The sequence below is a fragment of the Eurytemora carolleeae genome, unplaced genomic scaffold (genome assembly GCF_000591075.1).
Source record: "Eurytemora carolleeae unplaced genomic scaffold, Eaff_2.0 scaffold727, whole genome shotgun sequence".
Taxonomy (NCBI): domain Eukaryota; kingdom Metazoa; phylum Arthropoda; class Copepoda; order Calanoida; family Temoridae; genus Eurytemora; species Eurytemora carolleeae.
Window position 1 is genome coordinate 57,163 of NW_019397230.1, and position 13,926 is coordinate 71,088.

The 13,926-nt window shown below is 35.9% G+C and overlaps 3 protein-coding genes across 3 annotated transcripts in view; all 3 read right to left on the reverse strand.

Moving 5' to 3' along the window:
- The window catches only part of LOC111712886 (exonuclease 3'-5' domain-containing protein 2), a 7,577-nt gene extending 5,045 nt beyond the window's left edge, over positions 1-2,532 (reverse strand). The window contains exons 1-5 of the mRNA XM_023487638.1: positions 2,414-2,532; positions 2,005-2,147; positions 1,743-1,868; positions 909-1,039; positions 313-480 (exon numbers count right to left, since the gene is read on the reverse strand). Of these exons, the coding sequence (XP_023343406.1) occupies positions 313-480; positions 909-1,039; positions 1,743-1,868; positions 2,005-2,146 (567 nt within the window). The 5' untranslated portion in view covers position 2,147; positions 2,414-2,532. The remainder of the gene's footprint in view (positions 1-312; positions 481-908; positions 1,040-1,742; positions 1,869-2,004; positions 2,148-2,413) is intronic.
- LOC111712895 (U3 small nucleolar ribonucleoprotein protein MPP10) lies at positions 2,533-8,359 on the reverse strand. Its single transcript, XM_023487647.1, has 7 exons — positions 8,233-8,359; positions 7,165-7,423; positions 5,975-6,618; positions 5,838-5,882; positions 5,560-5,681; positions 3,543-3,690; positions 2,533-3,284 (listed from the first exon to the last, which is right to left on the reverse strand). The coding sequence occupies exons 1-7, from the start codon at positions 8,353-8,355 to the stop codon at positions 2,550-2,552; spliced, it is 2,076 nt and encodes a 691-aa protein (XP_023343415.1). The 5' UTR covers positions 8,356-8,359; the 3' UTR covers positions 2,533-2,549.
- Positions 8,360-8,432: 73 nt separating this feature from the next.
- Positions 8,433-11,343, reverse strand: LOC111712894 (N-alpha-acetyltransferase 15, NatA auxiliary subunit). The gene has a single exon (XM_023487646.1). The coding sequence runs from the start codon at positions 11,325-11,327 to the stop codon at positions 8,745-8,747; it is 2,583 nt and encodes an 860-aa protein (XP_023343414.1). The 5' UTR covers positions 11,328-11,343; the 3' UTR covers positions 8,433-8,744.
- Positions 11,344-13,926: the final 2,583 nt, after the last annotated feature.

A 13,926-nucleotide genomic window follows, 5' to 3' on the forward strand; every position in this document is an offset into this window, starting at 1 on the left:
GGGGGGGGGGGGGGGTTTGCTTCATAGACTCCAAGAAAATTCCCCCCCTCCCACACCTGTATATCCTCTAGCCTTATTTACATGAGTTTTCAGTATTGTAGACTGTAGTGTGTTGTACATCTAACTGCCACTTCATCTTGAGCACTTCTTGTAAGAATATTGAAGCAAAATGTATGAATTTGTAAGGAGGCCAATATCAAAATCAAAATCAAAATTCAACAAGACTTTGAGATACATTTTTGACGAAAAAAATAATTGTTTGAAATTTCAACATCTTAACCGTAGATGGTGGGATAGTTCAATATGACCAACCTTGTCCAGCTGAACTCCGAGATAGTTAAGAGCTAGAGCCTCGAGACCTAGTTTGCCAGGTTTATCCTGCTGGAGGACAGCAAGGTGTCGAAGGTCGAGACAACCTAGTACATCAAGTTGATGTTCAACTAGAAGTTTACTACTATCATCCAGTACAGCAACTCCTACCTTTAAAATTTTTAAAAATTTAACTAATAGCTTTAAAAAAATTGTTGCCTACTATATATTGAGGGAAATTACTGAAACGTTTATATGTTTAACGAATATATTCTTATCGTGCATTTTTACAATATTTTAAGGCAAATTGAAAGGAGTTTTTTTTTACTTTTTTAGGCCTAAGAATTTAAGGATTAATAAAAATTCAAAACATCAAAAAGAATATTAATTAGTTGATTGAATTTATTTGCGCGGGGAGCATGAAGACTTAGTAAGGAAAACTAGGATTTAGGAGGAAAAAAAAGATTTTTAGAGGAAAGACATAAATTTGATTTTTTGGAGAAAAAAATTGTACTTTTCGTGTAATCGTTTTAAGAACTCTTTAATCAAGGGGCAGCGTAGCCTTTCGTTTCCGTGCAGCTTGTATCAGGTTTAAATACCTTAATAATATCAGGGTTTGCTAGAATATCCCTGAGTGAGATAGGAATCTTGTCTAGTGTACACAGTCGGACCAGGATAGCATGCCCTGAGAAGGTTCCAAGCTGGAGCAGAGATATAGGACCAACATAACCTATATTCAAATCCAAATACTATTGAGATTTTTTTTGATTTTTTCACAGATACTACATAGAAATGAACAATTGAAGTTCAATTAAAGATCCGAAAAAAACAATAATCGATCAATTAACGATCTAAAGTGTACCAAACATAAATCCATTTTAGATAAGTTAATGATTCTAGGAAGACCAATTATTGGTACAACCCCCAATAAAAAAAATTTTAAAAATCAAGAATAAACTAGCCAGGATTCATTGTCTGAGATCAAGGATCAAGGAAGAATAATTGCCTGAATAAATTATTGTATATGCGCATAGGATTTTATTCGTTGAATTGGGTACGTTTATAGTTATTTAAGACAGAATATAAATATTTCATTAGTAAAAAGCAAGAGGGAAAACTACCAACTGATATCTTGTGTTTCATTTTACCACGATTCTTTTTAAATCAAAATTATTATCCTTTTCTGAAATAAGGCATTTAATGAACAAAAGCAAGACATATAATATATTATTATTACACTTTCTTCCTACGCATAATAATATTATACCACCCTTACACGAATAATTATAATTATTACACAAAATGGGTGACAATAACAAGAATTATTCCGGATTTGGCTACGTAGTAAATCCGACAAGAATGTGGTATAATAACGTGGATTTGTAGCGGACCCATAGATCAGAAATATTAAAAATTAATTTAATTATTCTCACCCTTACTGTTAACCCATTCTGTATCTAGTCCAAGGAAGGGAAATTTCTCCAGGTCACTAGAAACATCCTTCCATATCTTCTCCCAGTCTGATGCACTTGATACTAAACTAATTCGTCCTCCACGTTCTAGAATGTAATAAAGTATTTAACTAAACTATTTATCCCTAATTTTCGTTTTCGAAACCATTCGAGTAAGCAGTCAGTTGTAGAAATATTAAAATTTTATTATAAAAATTCTTCAAGATTTGAAATAACAGTTCACCTACGGATATATGAGAAAAAATCTCTCTGTCCATCCTTGTTATATGAGATCTACGTCTATATATCCCCAGAGCGATCAATCCTACGGATACTCCAGCTCCTGCTAAGAGTAAACCTTGAGTAAACCGTCTCCGAGTGTCCATTCTGTAAAAATAAGATGTCACTAAGACTTATATCATCTCCCCTGAACAGTGGAATTGGATAGCATGTTTACTTTAACAAGAAAATTAAGTTTCTCATGTCTTTTCCTTTGATATTTAATTCTGCCAGCAGGAATGTTTAAGGTTTTTTTTCTCATTTTCTTCCTCTTGTACACTGTACAGCGAGAACGGAGAAAGGGGGAGGGATAAAATCTTCGAGAAGAAATAAAAATGGCGAGATCTTATATTAATTTACTTAATTAAACATACCTAAATGTAATGAAACGTGTTCATTAAGCTTGTAATTCAGGGCTTTTCGATCTGTGAACCTTGATATTTTTATCTTAATTGGAACCAAGTTGCACTTCTTCAATCATCGACATTATTTCTCTGCAAATATAAAAATTTATAATCGTAACGCGGATAAGGAAACTTTCCCTTCCTTCAACTTCTTCTTTTTAGAAGATTTTTCTTTAACATGCGTCTTCACTTCGTCCTGTAACATACTGAAGAAAGCTGTGGAGGATTTGAGAGAACTATTCTTATCCTTCTCTTTAATGGTTTTAACTTTTCCTTGTTTCTCCGCCTGCTCCAGGTTCTTCAAGGCCTTCTCCTTACTTATCTTACTCTCCACACCTGCGTTAGCTTTCTCCTTCTCACGCTTTTCCCTTTCTCTAATAGACGCTTTCTTTTTCAATTTCTTCTGTCTTCTCTCACGCTTTCTATCTGTTGCCGTCTTGTCTCCGGAAGTCATAAGTTCTCCTTTAGCCTTGTCTACTACTTCTGCCGGAGCTAAGAGATCGGCGTTACTTGCTCCGACCGGGGCAACCTCCTCTATACCTATGGATGGGACATTCCGCACAATCTTAACCTCCGCGGATTTCTGTTTAGGTGTGTAGTGGAAGTGTGTTAGTGTATCTAGTTTAGAGAATAAACTTCTCATGGCGGATTTGATCTGTTCAACCTCCTCCGGTGTCTCCTCCCGGTCCTCATCTAGCAGTCCAGGAACAGGAACCTTCTCCTTGACCTGGGATACCCGGAGGAACTCTTCCTCGTAAACCTGTGCTAGACTGAGTTTACTCTTCTCCTGGTCCAACACCAGCTTCTTCCTGTACTCCTGAGGATCCTCTATAGGTTTAACCTAAATAAGAGAAAGGGTTAAACCAGATATACCAGTTACAAAAAAGTTCACAAAATTAAAGAACAGAAAATTTAATTCACAACGAATTTAGTCTTTTCTTTCATTAGAAAATAAATAAAAGTAAAAAAAAGCGGATTAAGTACAATCAATAGCTAAAAATATCAAATCTTGTTTTCCAGCATTCTGAACGATAGCTAGACAGATAAAAAAGATAAAAACGGAAAAATTACGCCAAAATATTGAGGAGAACAAAATTACCCGTCTAACAACATCATCCCAAGCTTTATCCTTGATTCTTTGCTTTACAATATCCTCCAGCTTTCTAGCCACGTCCTCCGTTATAACAGGAGCCTGTCTCACACCAGCTTCGTACTCAAGGTGCTCAGAGAGTAGAGAGTTCTCAGGTCTGCATATTTACAAGGTTTAATGAGGGTTGGATCAGACAAGGTTTAGCCAAGGATTCATTTATCAATGGTGCCACTACTTTCACTACAAATATAATGGTGCCACTACTTTCACTACAAATATGACAATGTCCGATTCACAACGGTACCTTTGAAACCTTTGTCTTATCAAGTATTAATTAGATATCAATGCATATAAATTTTAAGTGACTTGCCCATTTTATCTGCAGAAAACATTCAGGAAAAATCAGAATTAAAAACTTTAAAACCCAACAGTATCTTCCACATTACTGATAAGATAGGGTTTCAAGGGTATCGTTGTAAATCGGACATTTCCATCTTTGAACAAAGAGTAACTTGAAATCATGCTTACAGTCCCTGTATGCGCACACATTTAATTAAGGTTAAGACAAGGATAAATCATTATAGACAATGATAGGACATGGTTTAGACAAGGTTTAGACAAGGATTAGACAAGGTTTAGACAAGGTTTAGACAAGGTTTAGACAATGGTTAGACAAGGATTAGACAAGGATTAGACGAGGTTTAGACAAGGTTTAGACAAGGTTTAGACAAGGATTAGACAAGGTTTAGACAAGGTTTAGACAAGGTTTATACAAGGTTTAGACAAGGTTTAGACAATGGTTAGACAAGGATTAGACAAGGTTTAGACGAGGTTTAGACAAAGTTTAGACAAGGTTTAGACAAGGATTAGACAAGGTTTAGACAAGGTTTAGACAAGGTTTAGACAAGGTTTAGACAATGGTTAGACGAGGGTTAAGTTTTTTTTAAACATTTATTTTTGAATTTGAATTTTAACATTAGACTAGGTTTAGACAAGGTTTAGACAAGGTTTAGACAAGGATTAGACAAGGTTTAAACAAGGATTAGACAAGGTTTAGACAAGGATTAGACAAGGTTTAGACAAGGTTTAGACAAGGTTTAGACAAGGTTTAGACAAGGTTTAGACAAGGATTAGACAAGGTTTAGACAAGGATTGAGAAGAGAGACTGAAGTTTTCATTAATAATTGGAGACTACTGGAGAGTACCGGAGGGTTCTAAATCCAGTGGAGAGAAAATTATTTCTATTGGAGAGCTTTTAAATTTTTACCAAAATATAAATTCTACCGGAGGGGTTTCTTTTCCACTGGAGTAAATTGCATTTCAAAATAGGGAGGATTTAAGTTCTTACAAAGAGCAAAATTCTACTGGAGGGTTTTTTAATTCACTGGAGGAATGTTCTGTGTGAACTAAAAAGGTTTGAATTTTTCCCCATAGTGATTTATATTTTACCGGGTTTTCAACTATTGATATTATAAACACTACTGAGTAATAATTTTATCTTTTTAATACTGATATATCTGAAAACCTGCAAAATGTAAATAATTTTTTTTTAGATTTTCCTGTTTACAACTAAAATCCAAGACAGACAAGTAATGTATAGAAATACATCAAAAATGCTTTTGTAAGATATGAATCACTTTGGGGAAAATTCAAACCTGTTTTTCTACACAATCTAATCCCTCCAATGAATTAAAAAACCCTCCGGTAGGATTATTAATTTAGGTTTAAATTCCAAGGCTCCCTGATATGAATAGTTTGTACTCCAGTGGAATAGAAAACCCTCAGGTAGAATTTATATTTTGGTAAAAATTTAAAAGCTCTCCAGTAGAAATAATTTTCTCTCCACTGGATTTAGAACCCTCCGGTACTCTCCAGTAGTCTCAATTATTATTGAAAACTACAGTCTCTCGATTGAGAACAAGAGTTTCTCAACGGCTCTGATGCAGGATCTGTTTTGGCGTTATTAAACCTAATACAACGGAATAGACATAACAGAGTATTATTTCGACATTGAAAACTGTGGGACCTGACAGGAGCTGCAACTTCTCCTCCCATCTGCCAGGGTTTATCTCCGATAGCCTTCTCCTCCAACTTCTTGATCTTCTCCTTCAACCTAGCCTGGGACTTCTCATGTCTAGATTCCACAACCTGATTTCAGGGTTAAATTATTATCAAACAAAATATTTTTTGGGAGCTTGTTAAAAAATATATGAATTTTTATACTACTATCTTAAAAATGATAAAAATTATAATCCAATCCTATTAGAATACTAAAATGAATAGAATAAGAAATTAAACTCGCGCCTGTTCGTTCTCACTTTCATCATCACTGTCACCCAACAAGTCCATCTAAACAGGAACAAATTAATAATTTAAGTCCATCAATAACGTCTGGAAACTGTGTTTGTATGCTAAATTTAATTATTTTAAGTTACACTAACCTTTTGATTTTCATCTTCATTTTCATCTTCTTCTTCTTCTTCTCCTTCATCTTCATCATTTTCATCATTTTCATCTTCACTGTGTTGCTCCTCCTCCTCCTCATCTCCAGTCACAAGCTTTCCGTTCTTCAACAATATCGTTATTTCATCTTTAGCTGGTTTCTTTCTAGTTTTAGGTATTTCTTCCTCTAATAATTCATTTTCATTCTCTTCACGAAAAAATTGGTTTCCCATAGCTCCGATCTCCTCATCATCATCTCCGACATCATCAAATAGATCAATATCGTCCTCATCCTCACTATCCTCCTCATCCTTTTTGCTCCTCTTCTTCTCCTCCCTCCTATCCTCTATCTCTAAGAACTCCTCCATGTCCCGGAGCTTGAAGAACTTGTCGTCGACCTCTGTAACCCTGGACCTGGTAGATTTCTTCTCCTGAGCTCTGTAGGTTCCCTCCTCGTCCCCGTCCTTCTCGTCCTCACTCAGATCATCGAACAGAGGAAGATCATCGCCTTCGGAGTCGGACATGTTTTGAAAATCTGGATCATTAAGAATATCTTCCATTTCGTCAAGTTCGTCATCATCTTTACTTGGAACCTCACCCTCCTCCTCATCCTCATCTTTGTCATGATCTGAGAGTTCCATTTCTAAAATATTTTGAAATAAAACGTGATATAACAGGCTACCCAGGCCGGCTGTCCGTCGCCGAATATTAACTGACACGTCCAAGCCTTTCTTGAAAGCAGTGATACTTACTTTCATTGTCTTTGTTTTTATTGATTAAGAACTACCTCAATTTCTTATTTTTAACAAGCAACAAAAAACTAACACGTGCAGGTGATGGTTCTAATTCTTGTAGTTAATGTTTTTCATTTCATAAATGGTAATTTTCAGAAGCGCAATGTTTTATAAATCAAGTTTAATGCGAATGTTATAAGAAATGTTTTTTATAGGAAGAATTATGAAGTTGATCATTTTAACAATTATTAAGTTCAAATTATTTTAAATTATGAATTTGTAGAGATCACAAATTCAGATAATTTAAATTATGAAGATTAAATTTAAATTATGAAGATAAAATTATTCTAAATTATGAAGTTCAGATTATTTCAAATTATAAAGTTCAAAAAGTTTTTCAAATTTCTGCCAAATATCCCAAGTCTCTATTTTTTATTTGTAAATTTTATTCTCACCAGAGAGTTCTTGATCTTCGAGTTCATCATCTTCTACAATCTCCTTCTCCGTTCTACTCTTCTTCTTCCTACTCCCTAACAGTAGGTTGCAACCCTCCAGGTTTAAGGAAGCAAACTTACTCCGCCATTTTTGCAGTTTCTCTGCGTTTTGTAGCTGTATCCCGGTCCAAACCTGCTCCTCGTCAAAATCCTGGATATAAAGTTCCGGCAGGGTTTTAGTATCAGGCTCTTCTGTCAGCTTTCCCACATCGTAGAGAACCTGCAGGGACAGTTCAACTTCTTACGGGGAATATTAAAAATCGAACTTTTAGGGTTAGATAAGTTCATCTTGAAATATCATTAGAGGAATTTTAATTATGGGCAATGCGAGAATCAAAATAATTTACAAGTTGATTGCAAGATTATTTATTAAAATTAATTTAGAAATACTTAAATTAATCTTGGAATTAAATCGAATGTGGTTCGATCAACTGTAAATGTTCAAGTATTTGGGATTTCTTTGGCCAAAATATAATTTCTTGACGATGTAAAATATTCTATACAAAATATAATTTCTTGGCGATATAAAATATTCTATCCAAAATATAATTTCTTGAAGATATAAAATATTCTATCCAAAATATAATTTCTTGACGATGTAAAATAATCTATCCAAAATATAATTTCTTGACAATATAAAATATTCTATCCAAAATATAATTTCTTGACGATATAAAATATTCTATCCAAAATATAATTTCTTGACGATATAAAATATTCTATACAAAATATAATTTCTTGACGCTGTAAAACATTCTATCCAAAATATAATTTCTTGACGACATAAAACATTCTATCCAAAATGAAGAAAACTCCACACAAAAAAAAAGAGAATAATGCAATAGAAAATTTAAAATGAAGCTTGACTTGATGAAAAGCAGAAAAGATGGATACAGATTTAAAATTCTGAAGAATCTATTCTAAATCCAATAATCTAAAGACAAAAACAAAACAAAAATTTTAAATAATCCCTTATCTATATTTAGAAGATTCTGGAATAAAGACGTTTAAGAACAGAATTGAACTATCCTTGTTTAGGAGTTTAATTTCTTCAAAAAGCTCTGGACTTGGTTCAAGAAACTTTTCTGGTTTCTTCACTAGCTTCGAGAACTTTGTGCTGGCAGATGAGAGAATAGCCTCGTAAGAATTCATTTTTCTGAAAATTAAGTCAAATAAAAAATGTTGTCGATGCTTGTCCAACAAATTCATCCTCAGCATAAAAGCAAACATTAATATTTAATTAAATTTAATATCAGTTTTGATTTGGTTTACAACAGAATTAATTATAACAATGATACCAGTTTTAAAACGAAACTATTACAAAACATGATTTAAACTGATCGTGAGCTACAATTTTTATCCTCCCCATCTGATGAAAAAGTTGTCATGGTGAAAAAATTGAACTGGGAAGTGGTAGTTTTAATCAAGATTTGAATTTACTTGACTTTTTTCAGGAAACGTATTTTTAATTCCAGTTTACATAATTTTCAAACTTAGAAGGATTGAATAAAGTTGACTAAATATCCAGGAGGCTAGGAGGATTAATCCTGTATGTGCGCTCCTTCAAGATCCTCCACCACCTTATCCATGTAGACGGGGATCTTATCCATAAAGCAGAGCGTGAGAGGGAACAGTTTACTACAGGATTCCTTATACCCGGAGACTGCGTCCTTCCCTTCGGAACCAAACTCTCCAGATTTCATGGCTTCAAGGATAAATGTGCAGGTTTTGATGTTACGGCTCGTGAGAGATGGATCTAGGTTTGTCACCAAACTCAAAGCTTTCTTGGTCTCGCTGGGGTTCACTTTCACCATCAGTGTTCCTCCAAGGAACATGGCGTAGAGGTTACCAGCATTCTCCTTGATAAACTTAGCGTTGATATCACCAGCAGTCTTTCCTTGAAGCTGAGCTGGCATTGACTGATTTAGCACTTTCTTCACGGGCTCCTTCATAGTCTTCTCCGACTTGGAGATAAAGTCGAGAAACCTGGTAATACAGAAGTGTAGGTCCAGGTTTTCAGGTTCCAAATCCAGAGCTTTCTTTATTGCCTGGAGCATCATGAGAACCTTACCCTTTCGGTAGTAAATTTCGAAGGCGAGTAAATGAGTATTAACTTTGTTCTTAGCAAGCTGAAGAAGTGGTTCCAGAAACTTGGCCGCTTCATCCAATGGGTTCTCAGGCGTAGCCAGTTTCTCCGGGATGAGTTCATCCTTAGCCGAGTTCTCCAAATCATCATCTCCTCCCTTCTTCTTGTTCTTGTTAAACAGCTCCTTCTTCTTCTGTTCCTGCTCCAGAGCAGCTTTCTCCAATTCAGCTTTCCGCTTGGCTTTCTTTGCCTTATTCATCCTCTTCTTCATCTCACTAGGATCTAATTCATCAGAGTTAATCTCATTCTCATTCCCTGAATCCACTGGAGGTTTGTCGAACAACTGAAGGAAGGTTTCTATTGCTACCTTGGCGCACTTCTCATAGAACTTGTGAGATCTGATCTCATCTTCAAGTCTTAATAAACTGACATATGACTTCAGAGTCATTTTCCTCATGCAGTAGGTGTGGAAATCAAACTGATCTTCAATAATTTCCGTAAAATGTCGGTCTATTTCGTAACATTTCTTCAAAGCTTCTCCGTACTGGCCTAACCGCTGAAACGCAGTTGCACACTCACTTTGGAACCACATACACTGCATCTCATTCAAATTCTCCATAGCGGGGATACCTTCACGTGTAAACTTGCTGCACATATCCTCTGCTTCCTTAGTCTTGTTGGCGCGCAACATATACTTGGCGCATTTACAGTTGATATACCTGTCCGCGGTATCCATGGACTGCGCCTCGTCCAGGCATCTGACAGCTTCATCAGGGTTCCCAGCATGCTTGTAGATCTTACCCTTCAGTGTGAATAGTTCTATGAGGGTTGGAGTATGCTCTATGGCTTGGTTAACAAGATCTAGGGCACTTTTATAATCTTCTTTTAGATCATACTGCTGTGACATGTAGTAGTAGGTCCAGAGGAGACAGGTTGGGGGCTCCTGAACCTTGCTGTCGGCGTCAAAACTACCAAACTTTAGCAGGTTTTCCATGAAACTTGAAACCATGTTCTCCAGAACCTTGCCTTTCACGGGATCCGAGTATAGAGCTTCTAAATCAACAAAGAGTGGGGGAACTCCCTTCCTAATGGCTGCAATGAAGTATTTCCTGAGTCTATTCTCAAACTCTGCTCCTGTCAAGAAATTTAGAGGAAGACGTTTTGGAACTTGAGCTCTAGGAAACTTTTCAACATACTCGTCGTAGATCTTCAGCTTGTCCTCCTCCGTCTCCGCCTTCCTGGCCAGCTCCAGCTGCTTGTAGTATTCATGGTTTTCAGGATTTCTCTTCAACAATTCAACATAAACTGCATCAGCTTCGTCAAACCTGCCGAGCTCGAGCAAATACTTGCCACGGATTTCCCTGAAACAAATCTTATCACAGATCGCGGGTTCGTATTCGTCAAGATGTGCGAGTGCCCCGGATATATTTCCACTTTCCCTCACAACCATGTTCTGATAGAGAAGAAGCTCACTGTACTCGTAATCATATCCAGGCTTCTTCTGAGTCTTACGAAACTCCTCCAAGATTTTGAGCGCCATGTCGTAATCTTCAAGGAGATGATAGCTCATAGCAAACCCGATCCATGAAGCACGCTGAGTGGGTCGGAGCTGGAAAAGTTGATGTCTCGTCTCCTTATATCCCTCTAGATCTCGCATCTGTATCTGTAGTAACGACAAGTCTCTGAGAATCTGCATATTATCCTTGTCCCACTTTAAAGCGTTCCGGTAACACTTGATCGCTTCACTGTACTTCTTATCCGACCTCTGGAGGAGACCGAAGACATGCCAACACACGTGGGATCGGAGATCATTGGTCAACCCCTTCCTCACATTCTCGTACGCTTCCTCTTTCCGTCCTAGACAATTCAGGATCAATCCTTTCATAGCCTGGGTTTCTCCATGCTCTGCATACTTCGGGTTGGAGAGGATCTGCTTGGCGAACTTGAGTCCGTTCTTATACTGCTTCTGCTCGTAGCATTTGAGAATACGTTTAAACAACGCATTTTCCTTGGGAGGTAGGGTTATCGTACTCGGCATTTTTTACACTTCCTCACAGTCTGAAATTAAGAAGGCGTAAAATCATGATAATCGAAACCCTTTTAATCTACAGGGTGTCCCATATCATATTAGATCGTCAATCGGTCTAAATTACGATTTTCGGGACTAATCATGAAATTTAAGAAGCATAAATCATTTTGAAAAATTTAATAAGACTAATTTAAGAATTTTCTCGTGGAAAATGATGCTAGGTTTTTCGAGTATTATGGGTTTATTTTGGCGTAAAAACTTGGAGATAATCAAATATGATATGGGACGCTCTGTATATTGAAGCTATTGTACAAAATATAATGGGGTGGAAGGAGGGGGGGGGGGGCGGTTGGAAAAAAAAACTTTCTAGGACAGGTATCAAAATTATTCATGTATCTCCGGAAAATGTTTATATAGCATACCCTGCATTAGGACAAACAAATCTTTGAAACCATGCAAGACCTAATTCTAAATAGCATGAAGAACCTAACACCCGGCCCCCTAGCCGGGTAGGCCTCCCCCCTCCTATCAATTTCGTACATGGATATAAATGGTCATGTGGCCGCAGCGCTCGGACCCCTCGTCTGTCCTAGCCGCTGAGCTCGACCCCCTGGCATGTCCTAGCCGCAGCGCTCGGCCCAGAAATTATCTCAACCCAACCTTAAAATAATAAAAAATATATCATAATAATTTTGCTGAAAATACGTGGCCAATTACAAAATTTATAGGGGGGGGGGGAACAGAAATCGTATACTAAGACGGACCCTATCAATTTTGTACATGGACCTTAAATGTAAGAGGATCTTAAATGTAAGACATGTGGCCACAGCGCTCGGCCCAGAAAGTGTTTTAACTTAACCTAACCCTAAATAATAAAAAATAGATAATAATAAATTTGCTGAAAAATAAGTAGACATGTACAAAATAGATAGGAGGGCGGGGGGGGGGTCCAAAAATCGTATACTAGGACGGACCCTACGCATTTAGTTCTGAAATGTATTTTAAAGGGGGTAAAGGCAAAAAAAGTTATTTCCTCACGAAAGTCTTCTTTTTTTTAAATCATCAAACAATTTATATTTACTCGAGAAAAAGATAATTTTAAATATGTTTTAAAAATCAAAATACGTTAATAAATATCGAAAAATGTCATAACATTGCTTAACATGTCTAACATGGTGTTGAAATGTTTAAAACTTGAGGGGAAGGTGTCTCCATGAAAGACACCGGCACAAAACTTATCAATTAATTTACAACTTTTAAAATTAAAATTAAAATTATTCTTTTATACTGTAAAAGAATACTGTTAAATCTTAACCAATACGCATTTTAATTACGAACAGTCATAAATCACGAAATTTTCACAAATTAAATAATCAATTCGGAAAAATATATTCGAGCGCATTGCACGTGTGTACCACCGAGTATAATTCCTAAATACTGCGAAGTGATGGTCGTCTTTGTCAAAACTTTAAATTGATTGATTGTTTCATCGTTCTATAGTCAACACGTTACACGGAACATCCCCTCCACTGAACTTTCCGACCTTCTTCATGTCATCTTCATTCATCCTCTTTCCTCATTCATCTCAAAGTGAATAAATCACTTTGAATTCATCTTCATTCACCTTCATTTTATCTTCCTTCTTCTTCATTCATTTTCATTCATCTTCATTCATCTTCATTGATCATTCATCTTCATTCATCTCTATTCATCTTCATCTATCTTCATTTATGTTCATTCATCTTCATTCATCTTCATTCATCTTCATTCATCTTCATTTACCTTCATTCATCTTCATTCACCTCCATTCATCTTCATCTATCTTCATTTATGCTCATTCATCTTCATTCATCTTCATTCATCTTCATTCATCTTCATTCGTCTTCATTCATCTTCATTCATCTTCATTCATCTTCATTCATCTTCATTCTTCTTCATTCATCTTCATTCATCTTCATTCATCTTCCTTCATCTTCATGTCATCTTCATTCATCTTCATTCATCTTCATTAGTCTTCATTCATCTTCATTCATCTTCATTCATCTTTCTTCATCTTCATTCATCTTCATTCATTCATCTTCATTCATCTTCATTCATCTTCATTCATCTTCATTCATCTTCATTCATCTTCAGTCATATTCATTCATCTTCATTCATCCTCATTCATATTCATTCATCTTCATTCATCTTCATTCATCTTCATTCATCTTCATTCATCTTCATTCATCTTCATTCATCCTCATTCATCTTCATTCATCTTCATTCATCTTCATTCATCTTCATTCATCTATCTTCATTCATCTTTATTCATCTTCATGCATCTTCATTCATCTTAATTTATCAAAAAATCTGCTACATATGAAATCTCGCAACCTCGTAGAAAAACTAAACACAAAACCTCGGAATATCTTAAATATTTTACAAACAACATGAAAAATTGAAGAGGGTTAACCCAGATCACGTTAAACTAAAGCAGATTGCACTTAAGTTTGAAATCTTATATATTGTTTAATCAAAACCTCTCTTATTGAAGGGATATAACTAATGGAACAAAAATGTTTAGAAATTTTTATACAGGGTTACCCACAAAGAATGAGGCTGTAAAGAC

Bases quoted from the DNA above. Each gene is read 5' to 3' on its own strand.
- LOC111712895 (XM_023487647.1), bottom strand. From the start codon at position 8,355: ATGAATTCTTACGAGGCTATTCTCTCATCTGCCAGCACAAAGTTCTCG. The intron at 6,619-7,164 runs GTGAGAATAAAA...AAAATATTTTAG, and splicing joins CGAAGATCAAGAACTCTCTG to AAATGGAACTCTCAGATCAT. The intron at 5,682-5,837 runs GCGCGAGTTTAA...CCCTGAAATCAG, and splicing joins ATGAAAGTGAGAACGAACAG to GTTGTGGAATCTAGACATGA.
- LOC111712894 (XM_023487646.1), bottom strand. From the start codon at position 11,327: ATGCCGAGTACGATAACCCTACCTCCCAAGGAAAATGCGTTGTTTAAA.